General features: G+C 34.0%; 2 protein-coding genes, 1 long non-coding RNA gene and 2 other non-coding genes across 5 annotated transcripts; 2 read left to right on the top strand and 3 right to left on the bottom strand.

The window, feature by feature from the left end:
* Positions 1-401: 401 nt before the first annotated feature.
* Positions 402-6,002, bottom strand: LOC126704953 (uncharacterized). Its single transcript, XM_050403929.1, has 7 exons — positions 5,757-6,002; positions 4,380-4,453; positions 3,440-3,633; positions 3,296-3,361; positions 2,695-2,754; positions 1,213-2,592; positions 402-1,099 (listed from the first exon to the last, which is right to left on the bottom strand). Exons 1-7 carry the CDS (start codon positions 5,919-5,921, stop codon positions 402-404), a joined length of 2,637 nt encoding a protein of 878 aa, XP_050259886.1. The 5' UTR covers positions 5,922-6,002.
* Positions 6,003-7,507: 1,505 nt separating this feature from the next.
* On the bottom strand, positions 7,508-7,579 carry TRNAP-UGG (transfer RNA proline (anticodon UGG)). Its single transcript has one exon. It is a non-coding gene; the product is annotated as a tRNA-Pro (tRNA).
* Positions 7,580-9,832: 2,253 nt separating this feature from the next.
* TRNAP-UGG (transfer RNA proline (anticodon UGG)) lies at positions 9,833-9,904 on the bottom strand. The gene has a single exon. It is a non-coding gene; the product is annotated as a tRNA-Pro (tRNA).
* Positions 9,905-10,188: 284 nt separating this feature from the next.
* LOC126705929 (uncharacterized) lies at positions 10,189-11,765 on the top strand. Its single transcript, XR_007648461.1, has 2 exons — positions 10,189-10,254; positions 11,340-11,765. It is a non-coding gene; the product is annotated as an uncharacterized LOC126705929 (long non-coding RNA).
* Positions 11,766-18,758: 6,993 nt separating this feature from the next.
* On the top strand, positions 18,759-21,663 carry LOC126707357 (LIM domain-containing protein WLIM1-like). Its single transcript, XM_050406964.1, has 5 exons — positions 18,759-19,139; positions 20,444-20,540; positions 20,669-20,709; positions 20,842-20,925; positions 21,192-21,663. The coding sequence occupies exons 1-5, from the start codon at positions 19,002-19,004 to the stop codon at positions 21,414-21,416; spliced, it is 585 nt and encodes a 194-aa protein (XP_050262921.1). The 5' UTR covers positions 18,759-19,001; the 3' UTR covers positions 21,417-21,663.
* Positions 21,664-22,478: the final 815 nt, after the last annotated feature.

The raw sequence follows: 22,478 nt of genomic DNA, 5'->3' as shown, positions 1-22,478 counted from the left end.
CATCAGAGGTAGTGGGGATGGGAGAATTATAGGCAGAGAGATGAAGTTTCATCTATGGTTTGATCTCACCCAAAATTTTCATGAATTTGAACTGAAATTCATGTAAATTCACAAATTTAGCCCAATTTTATGTCCTAAATTTTATGGGATGAAAATGAGAGGCTAGATGAAATCTTAAAAAAGATTTTTTTTTTTTTTTTTTTTTTTTTTTGGTTTTTATATTCAATGAGATGTAACGACAAATTTTTGATAATCAGAAGGATAAGGTTCATCACACTTTGAATTTTCCACAATCGATAAGCATTCCTTTTTACAAAGCATTAAGGAAATCATAATTTTAAAACTTTTGCCAAGCTTAACATATAATTAATAAAAAAAAAAAAAAAACAGAATATTGCATCTTATGAAAAAGTGACCTGATTTTCATTTTTCATATGAAAGTTCAATCTCTGAACAGCTGGTTCATGGTGATGAATCTCAAACTGGAAAATTCTCCATGATGCTTCTGATGCTGATATATATCTGCAATCAAGATATGTTTTTATTTCATCTTTTTCTAATATAGATTCCATTCCATCATTTGAATTGTAGACTACATTTTCTTCCAAAACAGCAGTAACACAATCTGTGCCTTTATTAATGTATTTAAAAAGATACTTGATGGCCTTTGACCGATTACACCATTCAATATTTAAGTGCGACTGATACTTCACCAGCAAATCAATATTGTATGGGACAACATATCGATTGTCTAATTGAACACCATTTTTCACAACAAAACGGCCATTATCTCTTCTTCTATAAGTCGGAAAACCTTGGTCATCAATGATGGTTTCATGGACAAAACGTTTAGGGAAATGCTTGGTACAATTGTTATCAACCATGCAAGGAGAATTTGGCCTAGCTGCACCACATGGCCCATGCATCATGAATTGCTTAACAGCTTCATGTCCAATCGAATCTTCCAAACAATCTGGAATTTCAGCACTGATTATGCTATCAATATCTTCAGGAACTGGATATTTATCATTAGGATGCAAAAATAACAATATATGTGCATGTGGAAGACCTCTTTTTTGGAACTCAATCGTGTATACAACTGCATAAAATATAAATGAGGGAAGAAATTAAAATAAATAATGCGCAAGCATGGATGTTTCAGAAAATGATGATGATTATTAAAGGGAAAAATGTATCTTCAGTTTGTATTACCTGCAAGTACTTTACCAAAATGCTGTCCTTTCTTTATGTCTTGCAAAAGTGCATCCAATTTTATTTTAAAAGCTCTTGAAACAATGTCTGGTCGGTCTTCCGGCTTTTGACCAGGAATCATTTCTAGGAAAGAAATGATCTCTGGCCATTTAGGATTGCACGTAAAAGTAAGGAAGAGGTCTGGATAGCCTGCCCACCGACATATTGCCATGGCATCCTGATAGTTCTGAATCATGTATCTTGGGCCACCAGTGAAAGAAGATGGTAAAACTATCCGTTTACCAATAGATGCTCGAGTTGTGTCTCCTCGTAGTACTGTATCTTTAAGACCACTGTATATCTCAGCTCTTAGGTAGTCTTGTTTTTTTTGTATCCACCTCAAACGAATTCCTTCAATACAACAGTAAGCATCAACAATGAATTGCTGGAAAAGTCTACCACCAGAAATTAAAGTATTGCCTTCACTAAGTCGTTGTTGAATACGGAATGCATAATATTCTCTCATCGTGACAGTGGAATTTTCGGTTTCTTGCATTGAGCCTCTTAATCTTTTTGGTATACCAAGATAGAAGCCATCCTCACCATAAGGGAAAAGCAGAGGATATTGCATAGCCATAAAAGCTGGATGGATTTCACTTATACGCCGGAGCCCACGATGACGATCCTCAACAATAATATCACGATACCCATTATTAGGGTCAAAATCATTCACAATAAGACCAGCAACTTCTGAGGCAGTAGGTAGATTATACTGTGAGGAACGATTGGTACGACAACTAATGAGACGCAATCTGACATCTGCAGTATTACATTGAGTGTAGCGATCCCTGGCCATTCTGAAAACCTTAACCAAAGCATTGTTTTCATCAAGCATATGTATTAGAGAGTTAACAATTTCGGGATCAATGCCATCATTTTCTTTATCAGATGAAATCGACCTTATCCTATGCTGCACTTCATTCTCTGTATCAAATATGTAAAGTTGAGCAAATTTTGGTTCCAATCCTTCAACTGGTAACAAAGAGCCAATCAAATGATGATTCTGTCCATTTAGCCTGAACACATAGGCACCATTTCCATCATTTACAGTTCTGTCAACTTTTCCACCCATTGATGTTATTGCAAACATTGCATTATATCTCCGACAGTTGTCATGGAAATGCACAAATGAAGGCCCTTCGTAATTCAGTAATTCTTCAAGAACTGGAGGTGCGTGTTTTAACAAAGGAAAATAAATTAGTCCTTCTGAACAGCACAACGAAAACTTAGGTTGTGATGGTCTTCTTGACTTCACATTCCTCTCTTCATACCATAGAATAGCCCCACAGCTCTCACAAGTTTGTGTTGGCTTGCCAAAATTCCATGGTTCAGTGAATTTACCTATTAGAATCAGAAATATCCAGTGGGAGTTACATAGCATGAACAATGATGTCAAATATAAATTTCAAAGGATTTGGAAGTAATCAATAAAAGGGAACTTACGCTTCAAGGGGACATTCGAAGTCGTAACTTCAGTTTGTGTATCCCGCTGAGCCAATAAATCTATCAATCAAGAGATGTGGCATGAGAAGGAGGCCAATTAAAAGAAAAGGGAACAAAACCAACAATGAGCACAACTAAACTAATTACCAACTAATTAAAGAAAGTAATTTTTAAAAAGAGCATAAATAATTTCTTTAGTAGGTTTTATTTAAATTTAAAGAATCTAGAAGAAAATCAAGTTTTAGTTAGAATGTTAAATATATAATTGGTACCTATCGGAACCAACTTGTTTAGCTCTACAATTAAATAGATAAATTTGAACAATTGCTAGCAGGGTTAATGGAGAGAGTCTTATTGTTGATTTTACTGCTAACGGCCAAAAGAAAGAAAACAGCCAACTATTTATTTATTTCAGCTTGTTACGTAGTTGGGTTTACTGATGTAGTAATGGAAAACAAACTGGATTTTGACTGGTTTTTCAAACATTCATATGCATGTATTTTCATTTGGATGTCCATACATATACTTTTAAAAGGCATGTGCACAAAAAAAAAAAAAAAAAAATGAAAAGGGAAAAATTAAGTTCAATTCCATTCATTACCTGTAGGGGCAGCAATTTCAGCAGGGCTTATCATGTGGATCAAGTGCTCATTATGAAGATCATCTGCTGAATTTAGTCTTATTAGTAGTGCAAAGATAGATTCCAAACAGCCATTGAAAATTATTAGTACAACAAAAGTCTAACCTGATATAGTATTGGATTCATGTGAAGTGCTCCCAAAGATAGTATTCGCATTATTTGGAATAAAATCAGTTGCCACCTCTTCTACCATCACATCCACAGGAACATCTAATAAGTTCTCATCTATAACTTCTTTGTCACATCTTTGGAGGATTTCGTCATTCAATTGAGGGAGCACCAGCGTATTTTCCACATTACTAAAATGAAAATCACATCCAATGATAGGAGCATTTACTAATTGTTTGTTGATAATTCCCGCTGTTTTTCCCGATTTCAATCTCTTAGTAGCGCCATTTTTATCATGACTTTGAAAGGTACAGATACCAGAACCATACGAAATAGGTACCTCAAATAGATTTCCCTTCGTGGTTTTATGTTGAAGGGTAGAGGTACCAGGACCATATGAAATAGGAACATCAAATAGGTTCTTAGGATCCACTTCACTTCTAGAACACATCTCTACTTGAGTTTGGATAGCTCTTTTTTTATTTAAAATCAAACGCCTTTTTGACCTTCTAGCTCATGCTTCATCCATAACTATCTTAAATAATATACTTGTATTATCGAACCACTAACACAACATTACTGCTAAGTACTCACCATATTTGTTAATTACTTGAAAATTTATTAACTGGGAAAATACAAAGTTTTGGTAGTTTGTGAATGCTATAAAAACAAAAATGTTAAAACCTCTAACGAAAAGAATATTAACAATAAGTCATATAATTTATCAGTAATAATAACAACACTATGTAAAAGAGTAGCTAACTACTTGTCATATTTTTTAATGACTTGAAAATTGATTGACATGATAATAGAAAGTTTTGGTACAATTGTGACTACTGTTAAAATGAAAACATCAAAACCTCTAATAAATAGAATATGAACAGCCTATCAAATAATTGACCAATAATAATAACATCAACAATAAAAAAGAGCTAACCTTTGGTAAGAAAATAAGTAGTTAAAAAGCCTCAGTTTGTTAGCAACAGAGTTTCCCAATTTTATAACAATCTCCTGTGGAGGAAAAAAGCACACCAAATAAGGGCATAAACTGTAAAAACATAGATGACAATAAGCTGTTTAAAGACCCTTTATCATATAAGTTATGAACAAATTTTTATGGTAAATTAGAATATACTATCACGCAATCAGGTATACAAACTAACCATAGTATACAAACATTATGAATTGGCCACAAACCTCATAGTTTTTTCAAGAACATTAATCAAATATGCAAAATTAACCAAAACCCAATTAGCAAATTGCAGAAAGAATGTATTCAGCATTATGTGTTCACCCATCATATCAAAAAACAACCATAAAACCAAGAATGGCTAAAATAAAAATTAACACTTGCTCATAGCTTCTTCAACATTTGCTCATAGTTTCCTCCCCAAAAGCATTAATCAAATGCGTAAAATCAACTGAGACCCATTGGCAAATTGCACGATAAACTAATACAGCATTATGTGTTCACCATCAATTTACAAACTAACCATAGTATACAAACATTATAAATTGGCCACATAGCTCATAGTTTTTTCAAGAACATTAATCAAATACGCAAAATCAACCAAAACCCAATTAGCAAATTGCAGAAACAATGTATTCAGCATTATGAGTTCATCCATCATATCAAAAAACTACCATAAAACCAAGAATGGCTAAAATAAAAATTAACACTTGCTCATAGCTTTTTCACTAAAATCAACCAAGACCCAGATAGGGAAATTGCACAATAAACTAATAATATCATAATCCAACCATAAAGTTCAAACATTTATGAAGTGGGTATAAAAAAATAATTTTTTTTTTTTTAAAACCCACAAAAAAATTATGCATTCCCAATATACCATTTTTAAAACACCAGGAGTACCAGCGCCTTTGGGTGAGGTCTTGTACTTGGCGCGTTTAATGACATGCCCACTAACCATCGATCAAAGTAAAATTCGCTGCTGAGCTAAAATCCAAAACCCCCGAAAAGGAAATTGTGAAAGCACGATTGGGAAAAAGGGTTTTTTGCGTTGTGTACGGACGAATAAGAAGAAGGGAATCAAAAATACAAAAAAAGAGAGAAATTTTTTGCTTTTAAATGGGTTTGCTTGGAATGATATGTGTGTGCGTTGCTGGCTTTGGTTTTGGGCTTTGAGAGAGAGCGCCAATGATGAAGGTGGAAGTTTTTTGTGTGACAAAAGGAGAAACTAATGAAACAGAAGATAAACATGCGAAAACAAAAAAACTTATATAATTCAAGAATAAAAATTATTCACAAAAAGGAAGGAAAGCAGATGCAGATGAAAGAAAGGAGTAATCGAACCTTAGGAAGAATTCGTTTTGCTGCTATAGATGCAGAACCACCAGGACCATTAAAACTGTGAAGAAAAGTACAAAATGCAGAACCTCTTCTATATAAGATAGAGAAATACCAAGAAGCATGCATCATTGATACCGAGATATTCTTTTGAAATTCTATAGCATTCATTGAAGAAGAGGGGAGCTGTATATTAAAGGAGAGTAAGGATTTTGGGTTTTGAGAAGGGGAGGTGAACCTGAAAATACGCGGGTGTGAAGAGCAGAATGTTTTATTCACCCAAAAAAAAAAGCACAGCGTTAATTGACTGAAATTGGTGTGTACACGTGGCACATAATTAGAGTTTTAATTTGGAGTTGTAATCTGGACACGTGACACAAAATTAGAGTTCTAATTTAGAATTCAATTTCACACTCTCTCTGCTTCACCTATTATTTTATATATAGATTATATTTGATTTGGTATCAATGCAGCAATTGCAATTGCTACAGAAACCAAAATTTAATCTATGACATTTTCATCTTCAAATGTCTAAATTTTTTTTTTTTTTTTCTTTTGGTAAGTCTGAAGTTTAAACTTACAACTCTTAAGTTGCCCTTTTCAAATACCTTTACATTAAGATGTGCAGCAAAGCTATGTTTAGTCCATTAGATTGTACAAAATTTTTAGCCATTGGCTTCTAGCTGCTTACCTATTGATGAAGTGTCTTGACAAGTGAGCAGTTGATTTTTGTAAGTAATAGATCTAATTCTAGAATATTGAGGTTAGGAGGACAATTAAGTGAAAGGCCAATCACCACAAAATGCCGTCATCCATGAAAGAACTAAATCTATTGCATGTGAAGGTAGTGAATTAATTAGATAATAACCTCCTCCTCAGGTAATAAAGTAAGAAAATTTTGGGTTTGTTTCCTTGCTCCCCTTCCTTGATTCAACATCTTCTGAAACCTAATTTATTACTTTATTCATTAATGAAGAGTAAGCATTATTAATAAGTGAATTGAAAAACTTCATTATTAAAATCTTTAATAAGTGAACCGAAATACTTCATTATTAAAATCTGAACTGAAAAATTGTAGTAAACAATATTTAATGAATGGGGCATTCTGAGAATCAAACTCGGGACCTCTCGCCCAATCATACCACTAGACCAAATGCCCATTTTTTTTTTTTAGATGGTGTTATTTGTGAAGCATAAATCATACATACCACTAGACCAAATGTCTAGTAGTTCAACCACATCTATGTACCTAACCACTTTCATCATAGGCTTTTGATGTTTGTTTGTCCCCCCAACATACTTTTATTGTTCAATTACAAATTAAAAACCATATGTCAAAAATTTGAAATCCATTGAATTGCTAAAGGAGCATTTGCATGTATATGTGAATCCAACTCCAACAAAACACAAAGATAAGGAATAATCAATAATGATCGATGCATTCATTCACCAAATATATTGTCAGATCTAAGCTATATTTGGATGGATTTGGATCTATTGCAACATAATTTATTGCTTTATTTATTAATGAGACTTGTCAGATCTAAGATATATTTGGATGTATTTGGATCTATTGAAATCTAGTTGGTTACCTTATTTATTAATGAAGAGTCTTGTCAAATCTAAAATATATTTGGATGGGTTTGGATCTATTGAGACCAAATTTTGCAGTTTTTGACTTGACTTCACTCAATTTATTTTTCAGCTATATTAAAATCTGGACTGAAAAACATTATCAGAAATTATCATTAAATGATGGGGCATTCCGAGAATCGAACTCGGGACCTCTCGCACCCAAAGCGAGAATCATACCACTAGACCAAATGCCCATTTGGTGATACTATCTTGTGTTTAAGTTTAATCAACTATTTACACTAAAGTCAATTGATCTTTTTTCCCCCTACCTTGTAGCCTAAGACTTAAAAGACTTGTAAAAATGGAAGGTTGCTAGTTTACCAAATTATACTAATGTCTGATGCTTGCTGCAGGAAATATCAGGTACCTCACAATTTGGCGTTTTAATGAAGGGTTCTATAGATCTTGGAATTGTGACCTATATAGCTCAAATTAAAGAGATGAGCTTAGCTTGTTATAGTAAGCTGTGAGCCTAGTTTGATAGTTAGGTATGACATTTGAACATGATAATAATTTGAAAAATGGAGAATATTACCCTGTTGGAATATTCTTGTGTGAGTAGTGTAGTTAGTTAAGTATTGAAGTCCCACATAGGATACTAATAACAAGAGTGAGTAGTTAATAGACTTAGGCTTTTTGGTCAAGTGATTTCTCTATATGTTATATTATCCCCTCCATAGGAGTCTCTCCAAGGTGCTATACCCAAATTCAAACATATATGTTATATTATTCCCCCCCCCCCCCCATTAGGAGTCTCACTAAAAAACGCGGGGGCCTTGGGCCGCGTTTTTTAAGCCTTGGCTATAAAAAACATAGCCCAAGATAGACTGAAGCCGCGTTTTATAAAAACGCGGCTTAAAAAAACCTTAAAGTCGCATTTTAAACACGGGGCCATAGAAGGGTCCTGAGGCTGCGTTTTTTTGAGCTAAAAACGCGGCCTAAGGACCTCCGTATTTAATTTTTTGGCAAACTCTTTTTTTTTCCTTAACTGTGGCCACATTTTTAAAATGCGGCTCTCGTATACCTGAAGCCGCGTTTTATAGACATGGCTTTAAATTTGGTCTGAAGCCGCGTGTTTAAAACGCAGCTTTAAATTTGGTCTGAAGCCACGTTTTAAACACGCGGCTTTAGTTTGGGACACGTGGCCTAAGGTGAAACCTTGGGCTGCGTTTAAAACGCGGCCCAAGACCACAACCTTAGGCCGCGTTTAAAACGCGACCTAAGACCACACCCTTAGGCCGCGTTTTAAACGGGGCTATAGGACCTGGGCTTGGGCCGCAGTTATAAAGTGCGGCCATAGGACCATCAGTCCTATAGTCACAGGTTTTAGGTCGCATTAGAAAGCGCGGCCTAAAAAAACGCGGCTATAGGCTATAGCCACGTTTTTTTAACATATAGCCGCGTTTTAAAAACACGACCAGAGGACCCTTTTTTTGTAGTGTCTCTCCGAGGTGCTATACCCGAATTCAAACATAAGAGTACTGCCTGTGTCACATGTGTGCCAATAATGTATGCGCCAACTGATGAAACAAGACAAGACATGCCATTTGGACCCGGAGCCTCAAAGGATGCATCTAATGTAAGGCTTGAACCACCTTTTACGGCTTGATAGCTTTGTAAAAGCTGATTATTCATTTCTTGCGTGACATATCATTCCCACAATCCCTTCCGAGGAGAAGATATTTCTGATAAAATAAGACCACTACTCATGTTGAAGATGAAGTCTAGCATAAAAACTAATCATATTCGTTTTGGCACAAGTGCAGTTGCTGCAATCACTGGAATTTTAATCTCTGATATTCTCATTTCCTGAAGTCTAAACCTTTTTTTTTTTTTTTTTTTTTTTTCTTTATAAGTCTGAATTCTAAACTTATAACTCATAAGATTCCCGTTCCAAATACTTTACATCAAGATGTGCAACAATCCTATGTTTTGTCCACTATAATGTACAAAATTTGAAACCTTTTGCTTCTTGCTGCTTACCTATTGATGAAGTGTCTTAACAGGTGAGTGATTGATTTTTGTTAATAATTCACCTAATTCTAGAATATTGAGGTGAGGGGGATAACAATTAGGTGAAATGCCAATCACCACAAAATGCCATCATTCAAGAAAGAACTGAATCTTTTGCATGTGGAGGCAGTGAGTTAATTACATGATCTTTGTTAGTAAATAACCCCCTCAGGTAATAAATTATGATAAATTGGGTTTGTTTCCTAGCTCCCCCTTCCTTGATTGACCATCTTCTAAAGCCTAATTTATTACATTATTCATTAATGAAGAATCTTGTCATATTTTAGATATATTTGGATTTATTGTTCTTATTTTGCAGTTCTTGACTTGACTTGACTTTACTCAATTTATTTTAAGCATTATTAAAAACTGAACTTAAAAACTTTATTCTTAAAATCTGTTTTGAAAATTTTTGTAAACAAAATTTAATGAATGGGGCATTCCGAGAATCAAACTCGGGACCTCTCGCACCCAAAGCGAGAATCATACCACTAGACCAAATGCCCATTTGTTGGTACTTGTTGTGCTTAAGTTTTAATGGACCAGTTTTCATTAAAGTCAATATCCTCTCCCCCACCCTACTAAAACACTTGTAAAAATGCAAGGTTACTGGGTTACCAAATAATAATAGTGCGTACAGCTTGCTGCAGGAAATGTAGGTAAAACTGAGCTATCTAACAGTCTTGGTGTTTTGAGGTAGGTAGGATCTTTAGATCTTGAAATTGTGACTAACTGGTCAAGCTAAAGAGGTTATAAGCTGGTTATAGTAAGCCTACTTTGATAGTTGGCACTTTTGTACACATTGATACTACAATGGCATATTTTGGAGTTTATTTCCTCATTTGCTGGAACACAGGTATGTTCACATTTGTTTCATCTTACCAAGAAAAGAAAAGCTAATAGTTTTAGTATTGAAAGAGTTCTTTTATATATATATAATAAATATGAAGAGTTTTCTTAGATATTCAGAAAATTAAGATCAGATCCAGCGTCCATGAATTCAAATGACAAAACAGTTTAATCAATGTTACTCTATTTTTATAACTTTTTATTAGATTAATATATTAATATTTTAAAATTTTTATAGTTGGATTTTACCTTCTTTTTATTCTTATCACACAAACAGAATTTTATATTAATCAAATGTTATTTATTATATGTTTTAGAGGTGATTATGCATCCCTAGATTTTTTTTTTTTTTCTTTAGGAGGAAGGATGCAAAACTTCATTATGAAAGAATGGCCATATCGGCTTGAATTATATTTGTGAAATGTGAAGGGACATCTTCCATCCACACTGAATAACCAATGACATGTATAACATATTCAACAAGATTGTGAGCTTCAACATTACCTTGACAACAAACTTGTAAAAATCCAATGCTCCTGAAGTCTCCTACTAAAAACTTTGCGTCTTTTATAAGGTGACCAAAAGGGTTTAAATTCTTCATAAAGTCATTATCGTCCACCAGGGCGTGTATTATCATCTCAGAATCTCCCTGAAGCACATCTGAATTAATCCCAACTTCTAGGGAGAATTTGATTGCTTGCATAGCTACTAGAGCTTCCTATTGAATGAGGTAGAGCAATTTTCTATGATAATGATGCAATCACGTGCCCTTTGTTGTCTTGAATAACCAGTACTCCTAAAAGGCTAAATTAGCTTGATTTTACAACTTGAAGGATGCCTCGTCGAAATTTATTTTGAAACAATCTTTTTTTTTTTTTTTTGAGTAAAATTTTGAAACAATCTAGTTAAGCAATTAAGTGGGAAAAAAGGACCAAAATAAATACATACAATTTTGTACACATGTACATTGGTAGATTGAATTGCACTCTATTCCTATGAAATCCAATCTCTATCACTTTCTTTTCTTTTCTTTTTCATTTTCTAATGGTCTCTCTCTCTCTCTCTCTCTCTCTCTCTCTCATTGTTGCGAAGGATATCATTTTCCACGATGAGGACCTAGACACGACAATGACTTTTGAAGGACGACATGAAGCTTTTTCTTCTAGCAATTGTGCACAATGAGTATAAGATCATTGCATGGTTCTAGTGGCGGAGTTAGGATTTTATTCAAGGGAGCAACATTTACATAAATATTTGTGCTTGATTATATAACGCGGTTGCTAGCATCGAGGAGAGCCGTCATCGACGAGAAAGTGGGAGTTCGGACTTGGCGAACGAGCTCTTTCCGCAGGGGAGGAAAGCGGGGCAGGCCGATTCTCCTATAAATAAATAGAGGATCCGGGCCTTTTTGGGGGGAGAAAGGGCAAAACATCGGGTCATCCTTTTTCGTTGAATGTCCCGGGCCCGATTTAGAGAAAGAACTTTTCCTTTGCTGTAGGGCTGGGGAGAACCATTCAAGCGCAGAGATGGCGATGGCTCCGCTGCGATAGAGTATGAGGGAGAATCCGTAGACAACTGGTCGTTACTAGAATGAAAGTTCAAATATGTGTATAAACACCCTTGAACGTTTAGACCCCCAATTTACAAATTAACCAATTCAAGCTTTATGTCAAACAACTAGTGTGCGGAAAATGAACATAAGCTATAAACAGAATTGGAAAACAATCTAAGCCAATTATAAATCACATCCACAGCAGAAAATAAAAGGCAAAGATAAAGGGAAGAGGGATGCAAACACAAGGACAACACACGATGTGTTATCGAAGAGGAAACCGAAGCCCTCGGCGTAAAACCTCTCCGCCGCCCTCCAAGCGATCAATAATCCACTAGAAAATGTAGTTGGGATACATGAACAGCAATAGACCCTCCAAGCCTAATCTACCCGATGTACCTAAGCCCTCCAAGCTTCTTGCTCCAACGAGGTTGCGCCGAACCTTTTTCTTTTCTAGCTTACCGGATTCCGCTACTAAACCATAGCATCCGCCATCTTTGGCATCTTCCAATGCTTCCCAAAACTCCAAGAACACTCAACACTCTAAATGGGTGTGGGTAGTGTTTGAATAGAAATCTCCTCTCAATAGGTATGACAATGAGAGAGGGAATGAGAAGAGACTACAAAGATTTCTCTCTAAGAATGAGTAGCTCTCTCTAATTGGGTGGGTGTTTTGAAGAAACCTCTCTTAGGGTTTTTCTTTCTGAATCGCCACACATATCTTGTGGGAATGAGGGGTATTTATACTGGTGTGAGAATGGAATATGAAGAGTCAGTTTTTCCAAAAACAGGGCTGGCTGGTGACTTGACCTCGCGACTTGACTGAGTCGCGAGTTCAAGTCGCGAGCTAACTTAATGGCCAGTCTGGATTTTTGTCGTGTAGTGCTCCAGGTGGCGTGACTGTTCAGCTCCACTACATGCTCTGCACGTGAGCAACTTTTGGCGGCTTGCAAGCCGCGAGCCACCCGCGAGTCCTAGCCGCGAGTCTCTGCTTCACTGCACTGTCTTGAGCATTTCTTCACACTCTCTCACACACTACCCTTACATGATTCCCACCTAAATACAAGGTTTCTAAGTGCTATATTACAAGCAAATTTGTCATGGAATAAAGCCAACACATGGTTGATTAAATTCAACCTTACATAGAAGATGATAAAGATGCAGGCTGCTCTTTTTATTTATTAGAAGAGCGAGGTGCAAGCTTCTGACGTATCTGGGCAGGTATATAAGCAGGAGAACTTTTGATCAATTCCATGAGTGGCTGTAAACTGAGAGAAAGCTGATGAGACAGATCCCCCCCCCCCCCCCTCTGAATCTTAGTGCAAAACTGGAATCCAATGACAAAAGAAGAAATTCTCAACCTTAGCTTTAAAAAGCCGAAAGGTATAAGACCAAAGAAACTTAAGACCAAAGAAAACTTAGAAAAATATATAAGATGCATTATATTAATTAGATTGTAATCCCATGCATATGCATGGATACATTAAAAAATATACAATAAGATACATAATATAATTCCTATATATATAATTTAAATATTATTGATAGTCATTTTTATATTTTGTTAACTCTTTAAAAAATTTTGTAAGGATATTATTAAGTATAAAATGTAAATTATCCATGTTTTTTAAATAAATAAAAAAATTATTGTGAAGCACTTTTTTTTTTACGATTCATTTATTTTAGACTCTTTAGTTTTTGTACTTAATAACTCACTTGGATGAATATTTATGATGTGCTCTCATATTTTATTCTAAAATTAAAAAATAAAACTCTTTAAGAATAAATAATTTAGGACACATGACACAGAATTGGAACTCTAATTTGAAATTCTAATTTAAGTTTCTCTCAGTTTCACCTATTATTATATATATAGATGTATTTTCCCTCTTGGTTTTAAGTTTGCTCCCAAAGAAGCAAGTAGGGTTTTTTTGTAAGGCCTAAGAATTTTCACTCTCTCTGCTGTTCAAACATGCATTCTCCATAGGGTTAAGGAGATGATAAGGCCCTTGTGGCCCCATGCATTTGTAAGACTTTTCAATAAATTTAGTTATTCAACTAGAATAATGTAGATGCACTCACACACACACACTGAGAGAGAGAGATTGTCTGAATATTGCTGTGACTTAAATATTGCTCGCAAGTACAGGATTGTCGCGAAATAATAACTCGATAAGTCCAAGGTTGAATCCACAGGAAAAAGGGAATTGATTAGCAAACCACAAGAGAATAAAACTAAAATAATAAAGTTTAATTGAAGAGATTTTTTATGGTTTAGTAAATTTAATTTAAATTGAGAGAAAATAAAAATATATTAAGGTGCTCAGGTTTAGTGATCCAAACACAACACCTCTATTGGTAGTCTTAACAATATTTATTTTATAACTCAACTAAAATTCATACGAAGGATTATCTTAGTCGGATGATTTAACAATAAAAACTCAAGAATTAATTGTCTAAGGTAGTTTCATAAAACTGATTGATTTTAGGCAAAACAAAATTAGTGAATTAGTTCGCAGGAAATACTAAGCATTTAACATGCCCGGAGTTTACAATAAATCAAATAATTATACATAACTAAACACTTTTCTAGATGAGTAAATCAATCAAAAACATAATAACATAAGCATTAAAACCATAAAATAATTGTTAAGAGCATACCAATAAACGGTTGGGTTTCACCCCTTACTTTAGCAAGGCTTTTAGCAAGCCATAGCACAAATAAAACTCTAAAAATTATATATAAAAAAACTTTAAGAAAACCTAAATTATGTTCTACAGCAGCTCCCTCCTAAATTTTTCCCTAAAGAGCCTTTAAATAGGTCAAGGAATCCTATTACAAGTTGAATTCCCGTTTGAAAAAAAATCTCATGTTTTTAGACTTCCTTTAACTGACGTTTTTGGCCAATTTAACTTCAGAATTAGGACTTTTGGTGAACTACAAAGTTGTATTCCTTTAAGTTAACTTTCCAGACCAACTTGAATTATCTTGATTGGACATCTGAGCCGAAAGTTATGCTCCAAATACTAACTAGTTCACAGGCTGGAATCCTAATCCGAATTGGACTTGGATTTGGTGCAAATTTCATTTGATTCCTTACTCCAATTGGACTCGAATTTAATTGGATTGGCCTTCTTTGACTTCATCATGGTCCTTGTAAAAGTAAAGTCCATTAACTTTCTTCTTTGTTCAAATCCACTTATTTAATTTTATTATCCTACAGAAGACAAATTCATACATTAAAATTCAATTAAGTACAAAATTGATTATTCAGCATTATTTCAAAACCAACTATAAAATGCATGAATTAACTCAAAATAAGTATGATAATGCTTTCTAATTGTGATATAAATATGCAAAATTAAGCTATTATCAAATACATATAGAAAGGACAAATATGAATATGGGTTGGAATTTTGGATTTGTGCAAAAAATGTGTCAACCTACACTTAACCTACTAAAATGATGGGTTGTGTTAGGTTGACCCTAAGTCACATTGGTTGGTCTTTTTGGAGAAGTATTTTCTTGTGTTTTCTAATTTTCTTCTCTTAGTCAATACATCCAACTCTCTTCCCTTTTGTCAGTGAAAGTGAAAGCTTTGATGTGTACTTGAAATTGGTTTTTTGAATTCATACTTAATCCATTTAAACAACGATTGTTATTATAAAATTTAAAGTTTTAATAACCCCGCAACTCGAACCCTATCCTTCCCTCTAGACCCCCAAGCACTTTGTACATGGGGAGGTGCCAATTCAACTACAAGGCCTTTGGCTGGCATTTAGCTTTGCATTTCTTTTTTTGTGAAATTATTTGACTAGTGTATGGTTAAAATTAATTATCGGATCATAAACTTAAGGGTTTATGTATATAACCCAAATTTTATGTATAATCCAAATTTTTAACACAAGAGAATAGGAAGTGGCATTCATTTCTTTATTCTCTTGTATTAAAAATCAGAAATAGAATATACTCAAGTTTTCTTATTTATTTTTATGCAAAAAAATGTGGGCTATATCATAAATAGCAACCCGTTTAGTCTAAACCATTTCCAATATGTACGTTTTGACCAATACCCTCTGGGGTCAAACTCAAATCTGCCCTACTAGACCCTTTTGCTACACTAATAAGTGGAACATAGTCCAATTAGGCTAATTAAGGCCCATTAGATTTTGTTTAAGCTTGAAGCCTTGAACCAAGCATTCATCTATTATAGCTAGGCCTGTCCACAAGTCGGGTCGGATCAGATTTGTGCTCAACCCGCATTCGACCCGACCAGATCGGGTGGACAAAATCTCATCCCATCGCCGACCAAGAGGATGATCGGATCGAGCAGGTTGGAACTTCAACAAGCAGCGGGCGGGTCGGTCGAGGTTGAAGATATGGAAAACAACGAAAATCCGACATGAAAACAGCGAGAATCCAACATGAAAACGGAGAAAAAATGGCCAAAATCCTTTAAGTCTCTCCAAATCCGGCCAAATTTAGGCCATTTTTGGCAAGATCTCGGCTAGATCTAACAAAATCTCGCTGAGATCTTGACGAAAAAAAAAAATTTGTGGGTCGGTCAGATCGAATTTTGGAGAAGGAAAACCGACACCCGACCTGCCAAACTCGGGTTTTGGAGGAACAAACCTATTGCCGACCGCAGAAGAAATCGGTTCAGTCGGCGGCGGGTGGGTCGGATTGGTCGGGTCTCTAGACAGCCCTAATTATAGCTCCCTCTTGCAAAGGGGTGTCAATATGACACTTGGCCTTGATATGCAGCAGGGCATTAGGAGATCGCATGATAACATGTACCCAAAAAATGAGTGTTAATGGCCCTTTTTTTTTTCTTTTTTTTTTTACAAAATTTTTTCTTTAACTTGTTGAAGCGGCATGCTGTAACTGATAAAAGTAAAAATGGTCGTAGTTATAGGTCCATTGTCATGTATTGTCATTTTAGAAAGTAGCAGAAAAAGTAATGTCGGTCGCAAAAATAAGGTCAGTCTAGACCATTTGAAAAGATATTTTTTTTTTTTTTTTTTTTTTTTTTGGCTTAAAGACAATTTGAAAAGTTATAGGTTCTGAGTTTTCCATCCATTAATCAAGAACAGAAAAAGAGGAAACAAATGAACACATTTATAAAAGAACAAACTATACTCCAATCTCCAAATAGTAATACAGTAAGAAAGAAAGAAGCCAATAGGAATCCAGCTGGGCATGTCATGATTAAATCAAGTAATCAGTAACTTTAGACCCACCACCTTTAACAAAAGAAAACCCATCCTCGATTATCCTCCCCCAAAAATCAACAAAAGTTCATGATGATTCAGCTCCCTAATCTACTTTTATTCTTTTGATTTGATAGGGGAGCTGCCAAATCTTACTATTTTGTAGAATTTCATCATAATCAAAGGCAATTTTGTTATGATAATAATAAATAGTCAGTAAAGAGTAGTCATCAGAAGTTCAAATCTACCATTTGACATGATATCATAACCATGTTGCAAATTTTTTTTCCTATCACTTATTTTACTTTAACTTTGATGAACCTAACTTGGTGTGCCCAAAATAAGTTGGGTTATTTTAATAAACATGATGTCTCCTATTCTACAGGGAAAAAGATAATAAAGCAAAAGAGAAGTCCAAATTATCTAAGTGCGTGGAGGACCCTTGTGATGAATGAGTAGCTTCACTTCGAATGAAAATGGATACATGAATTTATCATTACTAGTCTCTTCAAAGTCAGAGCTTTTTTCAATAAAATAAAATAAAAATGAATTATATTTCTACTAGTTATTATAATTTTTCTGGACAAAATTTTCTTCTAAATTGAGTGGGAGGAGTCTCCAAATACCAATTACATGCCGATTCAAAAGCCATCAACATGTATTATTAAAACAAGTTATATGACTTATTAAATATGTTATGTGACTAAAAATACATATGAATGATTTTTTATCAATCTTCACATTGTGAGTAATGAGTATGACAAATTTTCCTCCAAACCTAAATTTATTCTTTACTATATTTGTAGCTATAGAATTTTGCTTTTAACCATTTAATAAACCAACAAACCATAATCTCTTTATAATAATATTTTTGTTTGTTTTTCTCTCTTTTTTTCCTTTTTTTTTTTTTTTTTTGAATAAGAATTTCAATCTATGATGTTCACTTCGGATGATTATCTTTTATTATCAGACAAAAACACCAATTAGTTATTGGTGCTCTTTTTAATAATATTGGAGTAAATGGATTTAATATTGTGCATTTATATTCCCATTAGTTTTTGTCAATATATATATATATATAGATTCCTATTAGCTTAGGGTGTGGTTCGAAATTAGAAAATTTAAGCTTTTAACTCTTGGTATTATTGTATTTCTTCCCCCCCAAAAAAAAAAAAAAAAAAAACTCTTGGTATTATTGTACGTTCCAATTAACTCAACTTGTAAAGTGCCTTGTCTATTAAAAAAATTGATATATTATTAATGCATATGCTTGCAAATAATTACTCCTTCTGTCTCAAATTGTTGGTCCTATTTAGAAAACTCAACTTTTTAATGGAACATAGTTTATTATCTTGTTTATTAATTAAAAAGATAGAAGTTTCCAAAAAATTACCCTTAAACAAAGTTCTCAAAAAAAAAAAAAAAAAATTATTGCTTTGAGTGCTTGTATTTGGTAGGGACATAATAAGAAACTCCGTAAATTAATGACTTTTAATTTTAGAAATATGACAAAATTTTAAGACATCTCAAAATAGAATACAGGACTAACAATTTGTCAATTTGGAACGGAATGGGTATATAGATAACATAATTAGAATGTATAACTATATCTAAAAATAAAATTATAAAAAAGTGGGGTAGGGAGCGGGTGTTATAAACATAGGATATATCATGTAGTTGCTTTAAATTCGGACAAAATGATTGCAAAATGGTCACTCCCATAAATTAGACTATAAATTTGGTTTTCATGTTACCCGCAATTCACTACAACCCGCAATTCTCTCTCTCTCTCTCTGCTTTCCTTCTCCTCCTCTAGTTTTGCCTGCCTAGCTGTTTGATACAGAGGTAGAAGGAAAAATAAAAATAAAGAATTGGCTTGAGAGAGACTGCAAAGAGAGAAAGCAAAATTGTTGCAAAATAGACAAGACTAGCTCTCTCTCTCTCTCTCTCTCTTCTGGCTCTTGCTAAGGACTGGTTTGGATTAGGAATCAATGGCTAGCTTTGCAGGAACAACACAGAAGTGCATGGCTTGTGATAAGACTGTGTACTTGGTTGATAAGTTAACTGCAGATAATCGAGTGTACCACAAGGCCTGCTTTCGATGCCACCATTGCAGGGGTACCCTCAAGGTAACACTAGCTATATTTTATTTGTTTACTTGGATCTATCCTCCTTTTTTATATTGAGTTTGTTGGGAAAGATAAAAACAAAACAAAGATTGTAACATGGACAAGAATGATTGTTGTTTTGTTGGCAAACAAGGAAAGAGTTCATTATCATTGTCTTCTTGCATAGATCATGTACATGTGAATACAACATATATAGTCATTATTGATAGCTATGTCTTCTCTTGAAATTAAGAATCTTGTAGTTTAAGCAGTTAACATGTCCCGATGTTTCTGATGAAGATATCTAAATTTCAAATCTCTCGTTCTCATGGTAAGTTATAACTATTGAATTATCATAAAATTAAAAAAAAAAAAATGTTTTCCTTCTTAAAATTGTCATTTTCCAATCAAGGATGGAATCAAAATTTTCACTTTTGATGGGCCAAAGAAACATATATATTAACATTGAATTAATATATGAGAAATAAAAAAAAATACATATTTAATGTTAATAAAATATAAACAAAAAAAAAAATCTAATATAATTACTTTTTTCTATAATTTAAATCAATCATTTATTAAAATAGAACTCAACCTTCTTTCAAATTTATTTCTAAATGATTGATTATGTACTAAATTTGGTAACAATTCCACTTTTAAATATATAAAATTTAGAAAATTATCTTCCTTTTTATTGTGACCCTCGCTCTAATAATATCGATAGTTGCAATTAGAAACTAAAAGAGTAGATATAATTAGAATTACTCTATAACCAAACTTTTTTTGAGAAAGCACTCTATAACCAATTGAATTCTTAGGAACAATTGAATTCTTGGAGGGAGTATAAATTTTGGGAACATTCATTAATGAGTGTAAATTCTCTAATGGACTGTTTGATTTGTATATTGAAAGGAAAATTGTTGCAAAATTTAGAACGAAATCAATTATAGATTAGTTTCGCAATTCAAAAGAATATTGAATTCTACTATGATAGATCATAAATGATTGAGGCAAATGTATTAAAAATAGTCTCTCTTTTTTTCTTTTGTTTTGTTTACATTTTATTAATGTTGTTTAGATGCTAATTGTATCCTTCATATATTAATTTAGTTTCAAATTTTAGTATATTTTATATTCTTGATTGGTCAAAATATTTTTGTCTATAGTTTGGCCCCAAGAGGGAAAAATCCGGTTTAGTTCCTGCTACAATGGATTTGTGAGATTTTTATTTTTATTTTTTTAATTATCTAATTTAATAAAGAATGTAGACAATGTTAAGGATGAAAACAGTGAATACTTCATCATGTTGTATTCTACACTTGCAGCTCAGCAACTACTGTTCTTTTGAAGGGGTCCTATATTGCAGGCCTCACTATGATCAACTCTTCAAGCGCACTGGCAGCCTAGACAAGAGTTTTGAAGGTAAAGCCTTTTTTCTTATTAAAAAAAAAAAAAAAAATCTTTCTTTCTCTGGATTGATATAAATTCTACTTGTCAGAACTACTCTATAATGATACTCATTTTGTTCTTCTCTCTAAACATTCTTTCAGGAACACCAAAAATCTTGAAACCTGAAAGACAGGTTGATGAGGTAATCTCGCACTTGTGTTGAATCCTTTTTCAATGTTAATTTAAATGCAACGTTCATATTTCAAGTCAGTTCCACAGCAAACCAACCATTTGTAGCACTGCTTTCTGCTAACTTAACCCAGCTACTAAACAGAATGCTAAGGCAGTCTCGAATATGTTCGGGGGCACCAGAGAAAAATGTTTTGGGTGCAACAAGACCGTTTACCCAATCGAGAAGGTAACAACCATACGAGCACTTTCGAGAATGATAGGCATTATTTTAATGTACATGCAAAATATATATTACACTTCTAATGCTCATGTCCAATTTCTCAGAATTTCATTGTTTTTCATGACATCAACTTTCAATTTAAGCCAAAACCAAAAAAAAATTATATGCATTATACTATATAATTTAATTGAAATTGGCATGGCATATTGACATTAATTCTGTATTTAACAAACAGTTTATGAAGAACTAATGATGTTTATGTCCTCAAAAAGGTTTCGGTTAATGGGACACCATACCATAGGAGCTGCTTCAAATGCACCCATGGAGGTTGCACCATAAGCCCATCAAACTACATTGCACATGAAGGAAAGCTCTACTGCAAGCACCACCACATCCAACTCTTCAAGGAGAAAGGGAACTACAGCCAGCTTGAGAGCAACAGCGAAAAGAACGAAATGACTGAGGTCACTGCTCAAGAAATTGCTGCTGAATCATAATCCACTTCAACAACGTCTAATCATACTTAAGTAATCTCCACTCTTCCCTAATAGTTTTATAATTGTGTCTTGCTTGTAAAATAAGGTCCGTTTTATGAACTTATGCGGGTTCTGATGTACTGTTGGGGATTTTGATGTGTAAGGACAAGTGAGTTCAGATCAGATGTGCCGTGTTATCAGTTGTGACTTGTTTCATTCTCTCAGCATCTGCATACAATATGAAGTTTTTGCTTGGGTTGAAATATCATCAGATAGATTTATTAGAAAATTACACTTTTCTACCTGTTGGATAAGCAACTTTTTTCTACCATGTTTTAAGTAAATTCAACAGTGCCTAAGGATATCGGATTTCATTCTTTTTACCTTCTTTTTGTTTCTTCTTTTTTCCACCCTTCTTTTTTGTACTTCTGTCATCACTCCCTGCTGATTGCTGATTTATGAAAGTGGCTAGTATAGTAATATGCTGCGGACACGTTGAAATTGAGCAGGGAAAGCAACAACAAAAGAATATGTAGAGCATAATTTAAAGACATTGATGTCAAAAGCAGTTTCACTTGAGAGATGAAAGAAGCAAAAGCTTAAAGTTAGATTCATACCCATCCACCATGACAAACAATTGTTCAAAAAAAGATAATTAAAAAAAAAAAAAAAAATACCACAAATATATAGCGCATAAGGCAAGGCTGTCCGGCCTTGGCATAGGCTGCCTCAGGGTGTTGCACCGCTCTGCCAGCTTAGTCGTGGAGGTATCAACATCGACTTCTAAGTTATTAAGCACTGTGGAGGGGTAAACCGTGGTTGTGCCCCACCTTCGCCACTCCACACACATAGGATTGCATGACACTACTTTGGGTTTATTGAGTCCTTAGTTCATGAACACCATGAGTCAAATAAACAAACAGGTGATACACAGGCCAGGTTAGGGAAGAAACTGTGATCAAGGCACCCTCATAGCAATGATGTAACTTGAATTTCGTTCAAATTTCAAGGCCCAACTCTACATTATACTATTATAGTATCTATATTTCACCTCAAACGATTTGTTCCATTATTTTCTGCTGG

Source organism: Quercus robur, chromosome 11, assembly GCF_932294415.1.
Source record: "Quercus robur chromosome 11, dhQueRobu3.1, whole genome shotgun sequence".
Taxonomy (NCBI): domain Eukaryota; kingdom Viridiplantae; phylum Streptophyta; class Magnoliopsida; order Fagales; family Fagaceae; genus Quercus; species Quercus robur.
Note: the sequence above shows the minus strand (reverse complement) of the source record. Positions and strands in the feature narration are given on the sequence as shown.